This window comes from Priapulus caudatus, unplaced genomic scaffold, assembly GCF_000485595.1.
Source record: "Priapulus caudatus unplaced genomic scaffold, Priapulus_caudatus-5.0.1 Scaffold192, whole genome shotgun sequence".
NCBI classification, from domain to species: domain Eukaryota; kingdom Metazoa; phylum Priapulida; class Priapulimorpha; order Priapulimorphida; family Priapulidae; genus Priapulus; species Priapulus caudatus.
In genome coordinates, this window is record NW_014577253.1 from 32,946 (window position 1) to 52,945 (window position 20,000).

Below are 20,000 nucleotides of genomic sequence, written 5' to 3' on the forward strand. Positions count from 1 at the left end.
TGTGTGTGCGTGTGCGTCCGAGTGTGTCACTGCGTGTGCGTGTGCGTGTGCATGCGTGCGTGCGTGCGTGTGCGCGCGCGCCTGCGTGTTTGTGTGTCCTTGTGTGTGCGCGTGTGCGTGTGCGTATGCGTGTGCGTGTGCGTGTGAGTGTGTCACTGTGTGTGCGAGTGCGTGTGCGTGTGCGTGTGCGTGTGAGTGTGTCACTGTGTGTGCGAGGGCGTGTACGTGTGCGTGTGCGTGTGCATGTGAGTGCGTGTGCGTGAATGTGCGTGCGTGTTTGTGTGTGCGTGTGCGTCTGAGTGTGTCACTGCGTGTGCGTGTGCTTGTGCATGTGTGTGCGTGCGTGTGCGCGCATGCGTGTTTGTGTGTCCTTGTGTGTGCGCGCATGTGCGTGTGCGTATGCGTGTGCGTGTGCGTGTGAGTGTGTCACTGTGTGTGCGAGTGCGTGTGCGTGTGCGTGTGCGTGTGAGTGTGTCACTGTGTGTGCGTGTGCGTGTGAGTGTGTCACTGTGTGTGCGTGTGCGTGTGCGTGCGTGCGTGTGCGTGCGTGCGTGTGCGTGCGTGCGTGCGTGCGTGTTTGTCCTTGCAAAACTTGCCAAAAACTTGTGTAGTAGTAGGTTGTCACAATCATATATACTGCACAGATAAGAAAAGATATTATTTTGAGCTGCCAAAATGACATAAGAGTCCAGAGAGGCGTGATAAGTCATAAGTGGCTGACTGCCACTTAAAGTTAAATGTAAATGAGTAAATGAGTAAATGTAAATGGTACGCACTGGAGTCCGTCAAAATTCTCCACTGTTTGTTTTGATCATTTCGTGACAGGTAACTACTATTTTATAACTGCGTGTGTGTGTGTGCGTGCGTGCGTGTGTGCATGTGAGTGTGTCACTGTGTGTGCGAGTGCGTGTGCGTGTGCATGCGTCTGTGTGTGTGCGTGCGTGCGTACGTGCATGCGTGTGGCGCGTGCGTGTTTGTGTCTGCGTGTGCGTATGTGTGTGCGTGTGTGTGTAACTGTGTGTGCGAGTGCATGTGCGTGTGCGTGTTTGTGTGTCACCGTTTGTGCGTGTGCGTGTGCGTGTGTGTGTGCGTGTGCGTGTGCGTGTGCGTGAGTGTGTCACTGTGTGTACGTGTGCGTGTGCTTGTGCATGTGAGTGCGTGTGCGTGATTGTGCGTGCGTGTTTGTGTGTGCGTGTGCGTCTGAGTGGTGTCACTGGTGTTGCGTGTGCTTGTGCATGTGTGTGCGTGCGTGTGCGCGCATTGCGTGTTTGTGTGTCTTGTGTGTGCGCGCATGTGCGTGCTGCGTGATGCGTGTGCGTGTGCGTGTGAGTGTCGTCCTGTGTGTGCGAGTGCGTTGTGCGTGTGCGTGTGGCTGTGAGTGTGTCACTGTGTGTGCGTGCTGCGTGTGAGTGTGTCACTGTGTGTGCGTGTGCGTGTTGTGTGCGTGCGTGTGCGTGCGTGTGCGGTGTGCGTAGCGTGAGTGGCGTGGGTGTTGTGTGTCCTTGTGTGTGTGCGAGTGTGCGTGTGCGTGTGCATGTGAGTGTGTCACTGTGTGGGCGTGTGCGTGTGAATGTGTCACTGTGTGTGCGTGTGCAGTGCGCATGTGTAACTTTGGACTTTGTTTTTGTTTTCACGAGACTCGGGGTATTTTATTCAACTACATGTGACAAGCAAACAAATACAAATAAGAATAGCTTAAATATTTATCTTATGTATCTTATGTATATATGTATCTTACATAATGCATAATTATAGCTACAGAAAGGCTATCTATATACTCGTAAGGCATATTAGAAGAAATATCATGAAAAAAATATTATTAAAACCTCAAACCAAGTGACGACATAATTCGTATCGTTATGCAGTGCTTATGGGGCGTCAGTGACGCGATCGGTGTTGTTTCACCGGCGTTCTGCTGGTGGTCACGTGACTACTGATCTGTGAAGTAGCCCGTCCGCACCTTAGTGTGATGGGGAGGAAACCATCAACAGCACGAAACTGGGGTCAAGGGCAGTGGGAAGAAGTCGGATATTCAGACATTTTCTGAGGACATGGTTTACGTCGACCGAGTGCAAAATTTTTGTTTCAGCATGACCTACACGTTTTTATCACTTTTTTGAAAGGACCATGAAATCTAATTTCGCTAACGTGCGAAGAGTAAGTGCTGATAACCTTTTGACCTCAGAGAGGAGGTTAAACATGGATTTGTTGACGTTAACAAAGGACTTAACTGTTTTGCTATTAGAGCCCCCCCCACTCTTCCCCCCCCCCCCCCCACCACCACCACACCACCACCACCACCACTACGCTCGCGCTCGACGCAATATCCATGATAACATGTTATATAGCGAGTCATTAAGTTCACAGCTGTATCTTTTATTACTGTACTACAGTAGGTATAGCAAAGCCTATCATAGATTTTAGATCTGTATTAGTAGTATCCTAGATATATGCTCTGAGCGTGAACGCAGTGGCAGGAGGGCGCACTTGATTCGGTTGCCAGTGAGTTTATCAGAAGAATACCTGGCTACAGTACACGTCAGTGAGTGCTGTCGCTCTGCGGCATTGTATATGAGTATGTTTAGGACTAGGGTGTAGGGTACATTCTGTAGTACAAGTCTGCGTACACTTGTGTATACCATATATGTACTCGGGTCACATATATGTATTACTGATACGACAACGACCCCTTCAGGTCACTGACTCAGTCTAGTTATGAGACTAGAGTCTACTACTACTAGTACTATCTAGACTAGGTAGTTACTAAGTTATAACAAAGTAGGCTAGTTTTAGAGATAGGCTAGTAGTACTAGTAGTAATATCTAAATATATGGCCGAAGTTGCAGTTGTAAACTACGATTGTGCCATTACAGGCGGTCGTCTGATTCTCCATTATTCTGTGAAGTAATGCTGAATCTGTGCCACTATAATAATACTAAGAGTTATAGTAGTAACTCTTCAGAGTCAAAAGTAGTAGCATAGTAGACTAAGATTAGTAAGAGTATCTTTAGTCGATAGTCTAATAAAGTAAATATTGATTCGTATAATATACAGTCTACAGTCTAAGATATTCGTAGTCTATGCCATAGTAGTATTAATAAGTGTTTGATGTCGATCTGATGCAAGATCAACATTGTCATAGTTTGTTATAGTTATGTTATATGGTCACGATAGATGGCAGCACTGGTTCGACAGTGATGCACGTGTGGTTTGCTGCGGAGTAAACGTACTTGTCACAAACTCTACGAGTTCTTTATCTAATTGCGTATCCGTAGTACGAAACTACGACATGGTGTCAGAAGTGGGATCCGAACCCACGCCCTCATACGCCTCGTATTTCATTGTCTAATTCACTACAGTATTTCAACAACGCCAACCGCTGAACTATCCAGGTCGACGGCCTCGCAACGCGGCCTTGGCGGCAGCCTGATTCAGGACAAGGGCCAGTCGATTACAGAAGCAGGCTCCTGTCTGATACAGAGACTCGTACCTCAACATCGAGAGAGAGATGCTAGCCATTGTACATGGTCTTGAGAAATTACTACTACGGTAGGATGACACGTTGTTGTAGAGACAGATCACAAGCTGTGGAGGCGATATTCAGAAAACCTCTCTCAGCGCCCACCTCATATCTCCAGGATGATGCTCGAGTACAGAAGTACGACGTTGAAATTAAGTATGTCCCTGGGAGGATATTCACTAGCTGACGCCTTATCGCAGAAAGCGCATGCCCAGGTACACGGCTGACAAGGCTAGATGTTTCTGTTCACGGCTAGCACTACACTTGAATGCTAGCCCCACACGGATGAGTAGATTAGGACGCAACAAGCAAGGATGACGTGTTGCACTCTTCAGATCCCTCATCACACAGGATGGCCTAGTAAGAGATAACACACCTTTATGGCGTATTGGAACTATGTGACGAACTGACTGTTGCAGACGGAATAGCTGAAAGGCACACGCATCATCATTCTGCGCATTACATCTTGCTGTGCTAGAACAACTGCACATACGCACACCAAGGTGCTGAGAATGCAAACTCGTGTCAAAGATCCGTATTTTGCGGTCAATATTCAGAAGGACATAGAGGAGATGGTCAAGGACTGCCCTCCAGTTCAGCCACAACAGAAGGCAATATGAAGAACCCTCATGCCACATGCATGTCCACGCAGGCATGGCACACACTGGGATCCGATTTGTTTTTCTGAACAACAGCCTCCTACTTGCTGGTCTCAGACTATTATAGCAAGTTCCCATTGGTCAGAAAGTTGAAACAACATTCGTTCTGAACAAAATCGCTCACATGAAGTCGATCTTTGAGGAGTATGGAATTCGAGCAAGCTCGTTACAGCAACGATACATAGGCTTACCTCAGCTCTTGTCCAGAATTCAGTGAGACCTACGGATTTACCATGTTACCACAAGTCCATACTACCCAACAGGCAAATGTTTCATAGAGAGGACTGTGCAAGAACTGTCCAAGCTCTGTGCAGAAATGCAAGGAGTCGAACAAAGACCCACATATGGCTATGCTTGCCTAAGAAGCACACCATTACAGCATACACATTCTCCTCGCCAGCAGAACTGCTCAACTCAAGAGTCTACCAGACCAATCTTCCAGCAACTCGAGCAGCATGCACACCGTGCCTAGTCGATGGTGACACTAACGGCGAATCTACAGAGAGGCAGGAGAACAGAAGTTGCAGTATGACAAAACCTCTAAGACATTATCTGTGCTCCACCCAGGTGATTCTGTACGTGTACTAGATCTCCCACAGCCATCACTGGGACCTGAGTGGTGAAAACCAGGTGAACATAATCGCATCCTATGTTGCTGCGCGACAAATTGAAGCAGATTCAGGCGAATCGACGCCAATTGCGGCCTACAGGAGAAGCTTCAGCAGCGGCAGGCAATAATCGCATCAGAGCATGCACAGTGCTCCATCGCCTGATCCTCTGCCTGCTGAGAGGATATCGCTTCAGTCAGATTCGTCGATCAGCCAGAAAGTGAAGCACCTGAAAGATTAGACTTATGAACATTTTCTGTAGCGCATATCATTGTTTTTACACATAACGTCATTCCTGAAAGTTGAGTTCAATTTTAACCTTCAGAAAGAAGAGGGATGTCATAGTTTGTTATAGTTATGTTATATGGCACGATAGAGTGCAGCACTGGTCCGACAGTGATGCATGTGGCTTTCTGCTGGAGTAAAGTACTTGTCACAAACTCTACGAGTTCTTTATCTAATTGCGTATCCGTAGTACGAAACTACGACAAACAGCATGGCTAGATCAACATAGCACACAGCAACAGGAAAGGCATTAACATAATTTCATAAGTCAACGTATGTTATTTATGGTCATGGTAATTTACAAATGGTTACACAATAATACTGAATTGCTTGCTTATAGACACAGAAATGGGAACGGATGGTGCTTGTAATGTGCCTGTTCTCAGCATTGCAGCCGAGTGCAGTGTGATGGCCATATTGCAACGGTGGAGTAATTGGCCAAGTTACGGAACAAAAGGCACGTGTCTTTCATACTTGGAAACAAAAACGAGTGTAACAGTGCAGTAGTTGGCACACAGCATATGCAGGTAGTATATGTTGATGGAGACGCCCCTTTATTAGATAAACTTGTGTTACGGGTGTAATGAATAATGATATTGTATATATCATGATACTCATACACACAGAAACACGCACACATACAGGGGTAGAAATTAACTTTTGAACAAGGGAGTCCAACGGACTCCCTATCCTCAAAAAGAGGGAGTCCGCAGCAAAATAGGGAGTCCGCAGTCTGAGGTTCAAAATTAAAGTAATTAACAATAATAGGCATGTGCTTATTTTTAAGATTCATGCAGTGCACATCGTGCCAAAATTTTGCGACATTAGCTGAACAAATACAGTAATTCGCGAGGCCGTGCTCCGAACGAACTAGTTAGTATGTCAGAATTTCAAGCGGATGCACACGGACTCCTGCATATGTCAAATCAGGAGTCCGACAGTAAATCAGGGAGTATTGACTCCGGACTCCGTTAATTTCGCACCCTGCACATATATAAGATAGAAATAAATAGATAGATAGAGGGAAAGAGAGAGAGGAAAGAGAGAGAGAGAGAGAGGGAGGGAGTGCGTGCGCGTGTTTGTGAGCGAGAGAGAGAGAGAGGGAGTGCGTGCACGTGTGTGTGAGCGAGAGAGAGAGACAGAGAGAGAGACAGAGAGACAGAGAGACAGAGAGACAGAGAGAGAGAGAGAGAGAGAGAGACACGAGAGAGAGAAGAGAAGAGGAGGGGGGGGAGGGAGAGGAGGAAGACGGCGGGAGAGAGAGAGAGAACAGAGAGCAATAGAGAGAAGGAGAGAGAGAAAGAAAGAAAGAAAGAGAAAGAAACAGAGAGGATATGCACCTTAACTAATCTCATATATGTTGTTGTAGGTGAGTGGCTAGGCGTGGAGTGGGACGACCCATCTCGTGGAAAACATGATGGATCCCACAACCAATCACGTTACTTCATTACAAGGTAGCAGTGTATTTAGACCCAGATGCATTCTTTCTTACTGTACCATAGTGTGATGGTATATGAAGCTATTGGAGTGGAGCTACATGAAATTGTAACTTGTAGGTCACACCATTATGATAACTTGTAGGTCACACCATTATGATAAGTTTGGTAAACTAGAAGACATTCATTTTCAGCCAAATATATATTATTTATTCATCGGATACTAGTTTACAGTTATATTATATTATTTACATATCAACCTGTACACCCGACAGACAGCCGCCCACAACCCTCTCTAGCTACACCGAACAAAGATTATATACCCTGTTGTTCCAAATCCTATCTAAAAAAATTTGCTAGCTACTATTAGTAATAGAGGATGCAAACCAGTTAATATTACTTCTCACTACAAAAGACTAGTTGTCCATTTCTAAATTAAACACTACCTCTCACCCATTTTATTTTCATGAAAAATGTACCCAGACACCACATGAACCGTTGCTACTAACAAAAGCAATTATATTAATCTAGTCTAAACCTACTCACTATATAATGTTTCATTTCATTTATCATTGCAGCCACCCAACGTCTGGCTCATTTGTGCGATTGGGTAAAATCAGCACAGGCATCTCCGTGAGTGATGCGATCCATGAGAAGTATAGCCAACCCATCGATGTAGCCAGCCAGGTGTGTTTTAACTTGGTTGACATTGCACATTGTTGTAGAGGTCACACCCTAGCATCACCTTACTTTTATGCCTGCAACGATAGAAAGGGAAAGGCAAATATGCAAGATTTCCATGCATTGTTACAGTAAATAACTTTTGTTCTGTTCAAGACCATAGGTGCACAAAAACATGAGAAAAAACTACGTTGAAATTGTATACCAAATGACATTGTTCACCTTTATTTTGATACGTTTTCTCCATATCGCACAACTGACACGTTTCCAAACTAAAACGTACTTAAAAAACTTAAACATAACATGAGTACAAAGAGCATAGATAGGTTGTTTACTTCTCTTTGATATGCTGTTAGTATATAGCTTATAGTAACACATTGTTATGCACTTTTGTTTTGTGTACAGGAGGCAATGTTTGTTAGAGGTGTGAGAGGAAGTACTAAGGCAGTGGAGTTTGTTGGAGCTGATAAAATTAGAAAACAGCAAAGGTATTATTATAAATCTTACGTCTTACGATATGTCCTAATATTAAGATGAAAATTACATGAACAGAGAATTGCACATCGATTGCCAATGCCAATACATGCATTAAATTCTGATTTCATCCCATTTCAAGTTCTCAACCTATCTTTGTACTCTATTCTTTACAGAATCATAAATATAACTTTGAACATTTTTCATTTTTTATATTAAATTATTTCAAACCTACCAAGTCAAACATTTTAAAGATTTATGGAAATAACATTTTTTTATTTCACTTTAATGTTACAAGGTACAGGATGGCTATTACATTACTTATCTTTAAACATTTAATTAATTGAAACATTACTTAAAAGTTAGCTCATAAAAGCAATAGGTCTTAACTTTGACAAATTTATTTATGAATTTAACCATTTGAAATGGCCCATTTCATCTATTAATTCCACCACATGCACTCCTGAATTCCCACACGCATGTATGCATGCACATTCCCACACCCAGTATGAACAATGTAGCACTATAGCTTCACATGTTCTTAAAATATATCTATAACAGGAAAATAAATTTAATCTGAGTTAGATGCATAAATTTAATAAAGTTATAAAAACTTACACTGGCGAAATTTTCGTCTATCTCACCGTGAGTGAGATATACAAAAATTTCGTCAGTGTAAGTTGTTATAACTTTATTTTGGATCTAACTCGGATTAACTTTATTTTCCTGTGAACTGTAGAGATCCGATGAAATTTTTCAATCGTATATCTATAACGGTTGAGACAATCGCAATTGTATTGTCCTCATGAAAATTATGGCCACAAATGATGATTATCAATAATTCTATCATTTATGTTTTTCAGTAAGCTTAACCTCCTTAAAACGGCTGTGTTGGATCATATGTCTGTCTCCTACGTCAGTCCTGATAGCTTGTTAGAAAAGCACATGCCAGACATCACAGAATTGGACTTATCAGCAAACCTTTTTACCTCATGGGAAATGGTCTCTATGGCAACAGTGCAGCTGAAGAACCTGAGAATTCTGAACGTTAGGTAGGAGGTAAAAGCTTCTGACCAAGCCACAGTTTTATAGCAGAACCATATTACATCTATTACGTCTACAGGATCCAACAAAATTATGCAAATATCTCTAATTTATCTCTTGATTGTCATTTCACTTCCCAAGTAATGCAATTTATAATGTCTCTGTTCACTGCAATACCTAGCAATGCATTTTTGTTCACAGTAACAATGCATTAAACTTGCCACCAGATGATATGAGTTTGATCAGGTGCTTTAGTCAAGTCACATCCCTCACAATGAACAGGATGAGGTATACATGGGAGCAGGTATGCAGACGTTGCTCTATTCTATAACTAGTACTTTTATAAATAAGTAGATCACTATATTTTGCATGTATGCTGTATATTTCATTCCAAGACATTGCTGTGTATGTCATTAGCAACCAGAAGATGGCAGCAGTAGATTTGCACATAGACGTGTTTGCCTGATACAATAGTTACCTGACACAATAGTTTGCCTGAGACATACAGTTGGGAATGAATACATTTTTCTCAGGAAAGAGGTGGCATTGAGATGTCTATGTAGTATCAGGCCCGTAGCCAGGGGGGGTTTGGGGGGTTCGAACGAATTTTTTTTTGAAAATTTGCAAGAATTTCACCTCAGGTCGCTCCATTTTAGTGTAATAATTGCAAAATCTCCATCGTGCGGGAGGGTGAACAGTGAACACCCCCTCCCACACCCTCCCCCCGCTCGGTCGCTTGGCTCCCTCGCCTGGTCGCTTCGCGCCCGAGCAGGGGCGTGTACAGGGGGGTCCAGGGAGTCCGGACCCCCCCCCTTGCTCGCGCAGAAAACGCATCTGAGGGGGTCTAATTTAAAAAATTCCCCAGACCCCCCTTCGCGTGCTCGCAACTTTGGGTTACGGTTAGACCCACCCCTGGTACAAATCCTGTACACGCCCCTGCCGAGCAAATTGCCAACATTGAAAAACGAACAATATAAAGCTGGCTACGGGCCTGTAGTATGATGGTGTTTTTATGTAGTTTCACAGAAATGTTGGACTAGAACCAGCACGCTATACCAAAGAGAGTAGTGAATTATATTGCGTCTATCATTGCTTTAATCGCTTTCTTCTTGCCCATGTTCTAGTCAAGTGGTAGTAGTTATTAAAAATCAAGCAAAGGAAACTGGCTTTAATCTTAAGCCTAATTTTATAGTGTATGCGAATTATTTGAAAAGTTTTTAATGAAAAGGGGCGCTGCACTAGCAAAGAACTGAGCTGTTTTTTTATGCTTAACTTGTCCAGCAGAGTTGGATCTTATCGAAATGCACCTCTTTCCTATTCCTATTCATGCTGGTAGGCACCATTGTGTTTAGTAAGAGCCTCTCTTATTGCTGATGTCTTCTGGTGAAATCCTGACATTACAGAAGTGCCTTACTGTTGCAGTATTCTATAAGGACGCCTCTGCATTTTATAGGTACTGTACCTGATGCCAATGTTTCCACACCTGGAGCAGCTTTACATTTCCTTCAATGACATCACGACACTGAGTGATCCCGGAAACAGCATGGCCTCCTTGCAGTCTCTTGTCCTGGAAGGCAACCCTCTGACCGGATGGTCGGAAAGCGTTCTCCCACTTGGGGATCTCCCGTGCCTAACAGAGTTAAATCTCAATAGCACAGGACTGACAGAGATTTCTTTCCCTGGGAGGGATCGTAAAACAACGTTGTTCGAGCACCTAAAGGTTTTTATCCATCTGCAAATCAATAATATTTATATACAACAATTACTATTTTACACCAAAAAATTACTTGCATTCTATACAGTCGCTGTTGCTAAATAGACTCGGACACTATTACAGAAATCACTGGTCAAATTAGCAATGATGTGCTGAAATTATTAATATCAATTATTATAACATTAAAAAAACACTGAAAACATGGTGTATGCAGGTACTGTGTAATCATGATCTTCGTTATACCTTTGATAATTTTCTCGTTAGTCTCGTCCCTTAGTCGCAAGGAGATGCACACTGTGCATTCAAGGAGATGCACACTGTGCATTCCAGTTCTCGTCTGATAGTGCGTTCACTGATAGATCGTTTTTGTGCCATCACGCAGGTTCTCTACCTGTCTAACAATGAGATTGGCAGCTGGAGGGATGTCAGTGCTCTCGATCGACTGCAGAGTCTGCAGGAGCTAACGTTCCACTCGAACGCGCTCTCGCGCATCGTCAACCAGGTGGCGCTGTACGACGAGATTGTTTGCCGCGTCGCTGGGCTCCAGCTGCTCAATCGGTCGCGCGAGGACCGGCAGGGAGCCGAGATCGTCTACGTGAAGAAGTACGGCAGGGATTGGTTGGCAGCAGGAGGTCGCCGAGAGTCGAAGACGAACAACCCGAGCGCGGAGTTCTTGCTCGATCATCCGAGATACGAGGAACTGATCGCAAGTGAGTGAGTTTTTTTAGAGTTTTTGTGCACTCCTTATAAGGACCTGAACCAGATGGAAGGTGATGGATTATAGAGGGCAGTGTAAAGAGTTTTGGCTGCTTAGAGATGTTGCGAAGAATACACAGTATTACCCCCGCGTTATGTAAATAATGCGTTGAAGAAAAAAACGTTCACAATGCAAATAACCATAACGTGAATCATGTTTTCTCATTGATATCGATTATATAATTGGAGGTGCTTTACTACAGAAAATCTTTCAGGTAATAAGATGTAAATAGGACAACTATGAATGCAAGTAAACATGATTATACTGATAGGAAACAAAAGTTCAGAATTATAATTACTGGAAGGGAAAGGGAGCGACACTATTACCAGCTGTCCCGCTATCGTTATCTCTATTATTAGCAGTTTTGGATGATTCGGGCCCTGACCTGGAGGCTGAAAATTATAAAGTTGGTTGTGGATAACAGTGAATCTTGTATAGTTCCCTGTAGCAGCTAAGGTGTGTGTAAACAACTCTTAAAATAAGTAACATCAGAAGTAAGATGATAGGATCCCCTGTTATCTAACTCCGGGATGGTAAAATATACCTGCAATATAGTGGACGTATGGGAGAGTGATTTGAGGAACATGCACATTCTGTAATCAGTGCACTTGTAGATAATTTATAAAACTATATAGTAAAACTATTTAATGCTGTATTGGTTCATTATACAATTGAAAGATCACCTAAACTCTTGGCAGCTGGCGGTATATTTATTGTGTAAACTTTATTCACAGCGATAGAGCATGCCACTGTTTATTATTTTGTACTATTTTTTATTATTCTGTCACTCATTCTTTTGGAAAATTATATGAAAGCAAATTTTTGGTGTATTTTGTGATCAAAGTGGTCACAACTTAATTTAACCTAATACAAATTATGCATATATGTGAATGTACGTAACCCAGGTTATCATAAAACAAAGTATTACTGTATAGTACAGAATCTTTCTAGAGCCAGCAAACGCATTTTATTTATACGCTATTTACATATATATCTTTGTTTAGTTAGCAACATTAACACATTGAGCTGCATTATAAATGTGGATTTTCTTCCTGGCATAGAGTATGGAGCCCCTGAAGATTATGAATTAATAAAGGCAGACAGCACACTAAGGAAAATACTGCTGGAGGTTATGATAGAGAGCCCCAATGTTCCAGAAATGAAAGCCATACACAAGAAACTTCCAGGTGAGCAACAGTGAATGACAGAAAAAGAGGAAGGAGAGCATGCACCTTGTTCACAAGCATAGAGACTTTAGCAGGAAATAAGCTTTTTTGGGGGAATATTATTTACAGTTTGTCACTGTAGCATCTATGTGAATAATATTTCCAGACACACTGAGATTTTCATCCACAAAGTAAGCAGTTTTTCAAGGCGACTAGTAGTAGTTAATGCCTATTACAGTGGCATGTAAGAAGTGGTATGATATCGTCATCTATAATAAGCTTTTGCAGACATGGGTGCATACATAGGCTTGTATCTAAATCTTCTATATATAGTTACATGTGTACGTTTCAGGCAGCATGACGGTACAGAAACTTCGAGGCCTAGTGCAGCGCCTGTACCATGCTAACCCAGCATCTCTCAACATAGCCTATGTGAGCACTAAGGTGCCGGGCCCCAATGTCGACTTTGACAATGACATGAGGCAGATGTCATTCTATGGCATAGAGAGCGGAGACACTATCCTAGTTAAATGGTGAGAAGACTAGTTGGCTCTATGCATTGGGAAGATGAGATGGTGAGACAGCATGGGACAATTCTCACTGTATTGGTGAGATGGTGAGACAGCATGGTACAACCCTCACTTGCATCCATGAGATGGTGAGACAGCACGAGACAACATTCACTGTATTGGTGAGATGGTGAGACAGCAATGCGTACGCCACTGCACCGCACAGTGAAGTCCAAACTTCTGCATGGACACGTGGCACGTTACACGGTGCTGCTTGGCATGCAACCTTGGTTCACACAGCAGCTAACTGTATCTGAATCTGGCTGGCAGTACCTGCGTATTTGCGGTCGAGTATCGAATACTAATTCAATGTTTCTGTGGCATAAACCATGAAACTCACTCGGTCATTATAAGTCGGCTAACTTTATAAACAGTGTCTAGTTAACTTGCCATCTATTGTTCTTTACTAACCATCCTATATTGCGATTACGGTGTATAGTCACTTTGTGAAGCATAAAGTGTTATTTTTGAGCATTTGACCTTTCCCAATTACAGACTTGCGTGAATATCATATAATACGTTAATAGTACGAAGCTGATTGGATTGAAAATCGGCATGCCGTGGGGTACGTGCATGTGCCGCTGTGCGAATGCAATCGATGATCGCGTAAAAACACATCGCGTCAACGTGAGCGGTTATATTTCACAGACTTTACCCATCATATTCATTAGTATTTACTGAAAAGTTGCATTTTGTCACTTCTCAATCAAACAGCAATAATGCGATCAACTCACCTGACCATGGGCGAATGGAACACCGACTACTCCTATGCCATCTCGCCGGATAAACCTCCGTTGCTGCCGAAGTAAAGCTGGTCTTCGTAGAGACACTGTTTCTACAAACTTACACATAGACCGACTTCCCCACATCGTTTAATAAGACACTATAGTTGTGAAATACTTAGGTAAACGCGTTTGCCTGTGAAATTAATCGGGTCCCACGACTAACAAGTTAACAACTAAGAGCGCCGACTAACAAGTTAACAAGTTTTAAATGTATAGACGAAACACGCGAGTGCGAATGGCATTTTCTGCTTCGCATTCATTTTGCTACAGCGCCCTCTCTTGAGCAGAAACGATGGTTTTTGTGGTTTATTTATACCACCACAGCCACCGACTAACGAAAACTCTCTCTGCACAAGTTAGCATATTTATATCCGATAGATGGCACATGGTGAGACAGCATGAGACAACCTTCACTGCATCCATGAGATGGTGAGACAGCACGAGACAACATTCACTGTATTGGTGAGATGGTGAGACAGTATGGTACAACCCTAACTGCATCCATGAGATGGTGAGACAGCACGGTTGAGCCCTCACTGCTTCTATGAGAATAGATGGTGAGGCATCACAAGAAATCTTCCTGTTGACTTGGTGGTATCACGAGACAGTATCCAGCAGCCCCAACTGTACTAATGTAATAGTGAGAAGAAATAATGCTCCTGCTGTGCTTAATCATCAGGAGAGTATTGATGCAGAGAATGATGTAAATTCTAGACCGTAGGTGGAGCCACCATACTGCAAAAGAAACGCTCACGCTCAGTTTTCTTTTTTAATAAGGCCAAAAAGTACAACTGCTGAATTAACGACAGGGGATGGGAAGCGTTTAGCTAATGTAGTAGGTCTGTTTTCAGCTGATATTCCTCATAACCTCATAAATAATAGTCTTCAAAAGTCCAAGGGACTATAACGAAGACGGAGAGACAAGTTGATCAAATCGACAGATCAACACTGCGGTTCGCAGTGGAAAAAAACGCAAATTTGCAATTTACTAAAGACGAAGGGAGAGAATTCCAATACGAGATGACAGAAACAAAGAAGCTAAACCCAAAAGGATCCTTAGAAGATGGCACATGTCGAATGCAATGATCACGCTCAAGTGATCGAGATATTCATTATTTTTCTGGTCGTCACACAGCCCCCTAAATGAATCATTAGCCTTTGTAAATTCAAAGTGAACAAATAATGGTAACTACCCAAAAACCAATTAATGGTTAATATATATAGGGTTAGGGTTGTGATTCATCAGGTTGATTTCGTCAGGTTTGTGATTTGAGAATTCCAAATAACCCATATAATGGTACTTCTCTAGCTGAACAGACTATAAGATAGTTATAGTACATGCAACTGTTTGCTGATTTGAGTTGTTGTCACCCTTTATTGGAACTATGTTTTGCATGCTACACCATGCTATCAACACATGCAATCGAGTTGAAACACGGCATCCACGTGTGTATAAACGAAAAGAGTTTAGCACCCATAATTGGCTCATGCCAGTTCTAAACCTCGAGTCTACATTCTGTACCAAAAATCTGTATTAATTATTTAATAATTAAATGGCAGTGCAGTACTGTCTTTGCCTTATGTAAATATGCTTCGAATATAACACAATATGTGTATGCAGTTGAAATTCAATATTCATTTTTGTTTGAGTTGCTCACATTCAGTGTTTTTCTGATTCAGACATAAAATTTGCAAAGCCACTGAGTGAAAATGAATGACTTGCATACAAAATGTGATATTAGTGGAATCAAGAGCTAATAAATACCTAGAGTGTACAATGGGAAAACGGGAAAATAGTGCGCTTTTACGGCAATATTATTCTACTTTTCCTGCGAGTCTAGAATAATTTTATGGTATTGCATTAAGCAGCATTCTTTGCTCTCTGAGTCAAGACCAACCGCGTGTCTCTACGATACTCCTAGGCCGAGATATTTGCTCGTAAACCTCCCCTCCCACAGGCCTCACGCCGCCTCGCATCCAGATTATTCCTGAACCTGCTCTGGCGATTCTGGCTATCGTTTTCCGTCGCCGCTTGGAGTGCCGATAATTGATGTCACAATAATCGGGAATAATCGGGAATAATCTGGATGCGAGGCGGCGTGAGGCATGTGAGAGGGGAAGTTTACGAGCCAATATATCAGCCTAGGAGTATCGTAGTGACAAGCGGTTGGTCTTGATTTAGAGAGCAAAGAATACTGCTTAATGCAATACCATAAAATTATTCTAGACTCGCAGGCAAAGTAGAATAATATTGCCGTGAAATAGCACTATTTTCCCGTTTTCCCGTTAGGTATGTATTAGCTCTTGGTGGAATAATAGTCCAAATGTTGCAAAAAGCATCATCATGACTAAATAGCTGTAATGTTGACATAATGATGCTTGTCTATCAATACTTGCATGCTTAAGGATTGCATCATACAAAAAGATAAAATCAGGAGTACAAAAGCACTTATCCGCCGTACTCCTGATAAAAATAGCATTGATACCAAAGAAAAATGGGTTTTACAATTCAATGTCATAAATTATTTTTTATTACAGTATGGAAAATAATTGTTACATTTTTTACACTTTCGTTATACTCGCAGTCAGGAAAATTTCGGTCCCTATAACAAGAAATCCAGCAATGTACGGTAAAGACACGTCGTAATCGTGAACGTACCCACGGGATATGACTAAGCTAGTCTGTTACAAGTCCTTGTTCTATGTCACTGCTGACAATAAATTGATCCAAGATTTTGTTATAAGCAGCTTCCATCGGCCTCTGTACATGTGAATAGCACAGGTTTTATTGGTAGTTAATGTGGGTGAAAGTATACACTATCTACAGTGTACGCACTATTCATTTAGCACACATGGATTGCTTAATTGCCCTACCCTAGCGAAAACTACAACTTGTAAGAATTTTTAACATTTGTCTTGTCTTGGGTTATTGTGGTATTGCACTTTGAATGACACATGCCACTGCCGTGTTGTTCCAGCAAACAACAGCCAAAATGAGACAACGAGAGGCAAAGTTCGATTAGGCCTATTAAATGCAGTGCATGATTCCAGTGAGACGTTAATAAATTCTACACAATTCACTAGAACACTTAAAACATCACACCTATAATGCCTACACACGTTACACATCTAATAGTATAACCGTTTACTTTAACAGTTTTGTTAAAAAACTGCCTTCAACTGTCAAGTGATATCATTTAATAAGTGTTCGAGGGTCAAGCTAGCTGGTCACATTGTTATTGCCATCAACCAAAGAACTGTTCATCACATTTAACAGACAATGCTGATGGTACTTACTACGACATTGTTACACCATCACTGCATACTCGTCTGGTTTAAATAACGTTTTTGGCACAAAGCTGTGTGATTGGATGGACAGCATGTATCAAACCTTCCTACTAAACGCAGACTTAACGAGACAACGAGTTTACTCGAGGCTTACACAACGTAGCTTCAAGAATCGAGTGGAGAGTTTGCTTACTAAATTAGCCACATGCACCAACAATAGCAACGATTGTAATCCATTACTATAGATAAAAAGCTATGTACTTGCCATGTGGAATGAACTTAACGTCGTTAACCACTTCACGTTTGATTTGTGATTGTACGGAACAGGTGGAGCTTGCATCTCATTTTGCTCTCTAATACAACCTCTGTGAAATTTCATGTTTCAAAAACCATTTTACAAGCAGGTTTGGAGTTTTAAATGGATATCACCTCTACTTACAGGCACAGTAGGATCCAGAGACATAAACAAGTCAAACAAGTCAAATTTACTCTAACATGCATAAATTATAAAACGGAACGACAGAATTACAATGCAATTCTCGTTCCCAATAGTTTGCATCAACAACTAACTTCAAACACACCACAGTTTTTAGCTAAAACAACGAGCAGAAAAGGCAAGTCATATTCTTCGCATTTTAAAAGTTGCTTATTCCTTACTGACGTTCCCTGCTTACCGAGTATCGTCTGCAAGGCTGTTATATGGACAAGGTCCATTCTGATTAATTACTGATAGAGTGCAGTTTTCTTTACCCCTTTACACAACCAACTACTGCTCCATTGGACAAACACACAACCAAGCCCACACCCACCCACTAAGTGATCATATAGAGTTTTCTAACTTAGGCAAGTAAAGGGAGTGCAAATAAATCAAAACGACTATTGCTATTAGCCATCAACGGAGTCGCTATAGATTCTAGATGTACAAAATATCAGATGTTTGCCTAGTACATAACGTGGGTAATGACAGGAAAGTAGGCACTTTTAGAAACATATGCGCATCTTGTGTTGTGTGGATTGTTTGTCTGATTTCTGTATTATTGTGCATTCAGAATTGTAGGTATGCATCGCCAATATTACTGTGGCAAGGAGATAGACCATCTTTAGATTTCCTGTCTGATGGAATGACAATGCACCAGCATGACTTTCCATTCAGGGTTTGTTATCATAGTTGCTTGGGATAAGAACCAACAGATCTGATATTTAGGCCTATGAAATAATGTTATAACTACTCACACCACACTCATATTCGCTCGTGAGCGTAATTGATTTCGTAAGCAAACTCATGTATAAGATTACCCTTAGAAGATTTATTTTTTTTGCAGCAATCCTTCTCAAGCGTCTGTGGGTAGTTATCCGCAAAAAAAACACCCACAAATTTGCTTCGCCTGTAATATAATGATAATAGCATGACCGTATGAATATTAACTTGAACATAGATATATTCATAATAATAGTCATGTATGTATAAGTTTAATAATAATAGTCTAGCAAGAAATGGTATGTTAATGACATTTTCCAATGGGCCATTGTTTGTTTTGTGAGTTAGCCAGGTTACAGTGAACAGGAAATCTGGGGAAGGCGGCCTGAGATACCAGTATACACTCACGCACGCACGCACGTACACACACACTGTATACACGCACATACCAGCACACTCAATTCACTCGCAGACATTCATACCCACGCACGCACACACTCACGCGTGCACATAATTTCAGCACATAAAACTACGTGCACGTAATGTTAGGCGTCTGGCACTTCAACTTGTCAACGTTCTTTAATTAGGCGACACTAGGACAATATAAAAGCTATATACACACACACACACACATGCGCGCGCACACACACACACACACACACACACACACACACACACACACACACACACACACACGCACGCACGCACGCACGCACGCACGCACGCACGCACGCACGCACGCACACACACACCAAAAGATACTACCGAGTCTGTCAAGGTAAGCTCCAGCAAATGCTACAATTTGATGATGACAAGATTTTTTACTTCAGGGTGCATAAGTGCTGGCAATGATGAAGCCATTTGATTACTGAGCGGAGATGATCAAAGCAGGAAATTCATGGAAGACTGCAATAGAGAGAATGTTGTTAATAAGTTTGAGCGAAGGATAGAAAACGTGCAGGATTTCAACGGCTTTCCTGCCCAAAATGGCAATCACTTTACGAAGCTAGGTGCAAAGCCTACCACAATATGCCTATCACTCGCCTCAAACCTATTGAATTCATCCCAGTTTTTTTGTCAGAAAAATAAAATCTCTCAAGACCTTTCTGAGAAAGTTCTGAATTGGAACCATATTGTACATTGAGTTGAAGTGTTATGAAATGCTTGAAACGCGGACTGTCTAGTTTTCTAAGATTGCCTGCACCATGAGGATACTAGTTCTATTATACAGACAATACTCCACCCCTATTCCCTCTATTTCACTTCTGTATCGCCCACATAGAAGTACACCTTCTTACAGACTATGATGTTCCACTTGCTACAATGCATCCAACAAAGTAATTTTCATCGCCTATATACCTTGTTAGATTCTATCTTTGTACTTCGGTATTTAATATTTTGTTTAACGGTATGTGACACTAGGTTCGTGGCAGTTAGTACTAGTAGTGAATCAGTTCCTTAGTGTTTGCACGCAACCGTGACACTCACGTGACACCAAAACAAAAGTCTAGAACTGGAATTAGCAGGGAATATGAGAAACAGTTACTCCATCGCCAGGTGTATTGCTGCCTGTTGCGATAACTGCTTGTAGCTGTGAAGAGGGGCACAGTATGAGACCTGACCTGATCACAGTTTCAAGCCATGTGCATCAAAGAGAGCATGAATGATTGTCTGCTATATTCAAATGATGACCTGTCAGGAAGCCATGTTTATGAATAATTTTTTGTTCTGATATATATGAGGGAGAAGGGCTGACTGGGGTAGTGGTTCTCAAGCGAATTCAGCTGTCTCATATACAGTTACAGTTTGCAGTTCT

The 20,000-nt window shown here is 41.9% G+C and overlaps 3 protein-coding genes across 4 annotated transcripts in view; 1 reads left to right on the top strand and 2 right to left on the bottom strand.

Annotated features, from left to right (window-relative positions):
• The window catches only part of LOC106807048 (tubulin-specific chaperone E-like), a 22,936-nt gene extending 9,896 nt beyond the window's left edge, over positions 1–13,040 (top strand). The window contains exons 2-10 of one of the 2 annotated variants that reach the window (XM_014809273.1): positions 6,442–6,526; positions 7,087–7,195; positions 7,595–7,677; positions 8,527–8,715; positions 8,909–9,011; positions 10,161–10,427; positions 10,804–11,131; positions 12,240–12,365; positions 12,697–13,040. In XM_014809273.1, the coding sequence (XP_014664759.1) occupies positions 6,442–6,526; positions 7,087–7,195; positions 7,595–7,677; positions 8,527–8,715; positions 8,909–9,011; positions 10,161–10,427; positions 10,804–11,131; positions 12,240–12,365; positions 12,697–12,881 (1,475 nt within the window). In that variant the 3' untranslated portion in view covers positions 12,882–13,040. Of the gene's footprint in view, positions 1–6,441; positions 6,527–7,086; positions 7,196–7,594; positions 7,678–8,526; positions 8,716–8,908; positions 9,012–10,160; positions 10,428–10,803; positions 11,136–12,239; positions 12,366–12,696 lie in introns of those variants that run through there. The other variant, XM_014809274.1, reaches the window with a different exon arrangement.
• LOC106807049 (arginase, hepatic-like) overlaps positions 1–14,002 on the bottom strand; it is a 37,318-nt gene extending 23,316 nt beyond the window's left edge. Inside the window, exon 1 of the mRNA XM_014809275.1 lies at positions 13,648–14,002. Within this exon, the coding sequence (XP_014664761.1) occupies positions 13,648–13,782 (135 nt within the window). The 5' untranslated portion in view covers positions 13,783–14,002. The remainder of the gene's footprint in view (positions 1–13,647) is intronic.
• Positions 14,003–16,198: 2,196 nt separating this feature from the next.
• Positions 16,199–20,000, bottom strand: part of LOC106807046 (desumoylating isopeptidase 2-like) — a gene marked incomplete in the record, with an annotated part of 46,140 nt that continues 42,338 nt past the window's right edge. The window contains 1 exon segment of the mRNA XM_014809268.1: positions 16,199–20,000. This exon segment is cut by the window's right edge and continues 1,043 nt beyond it.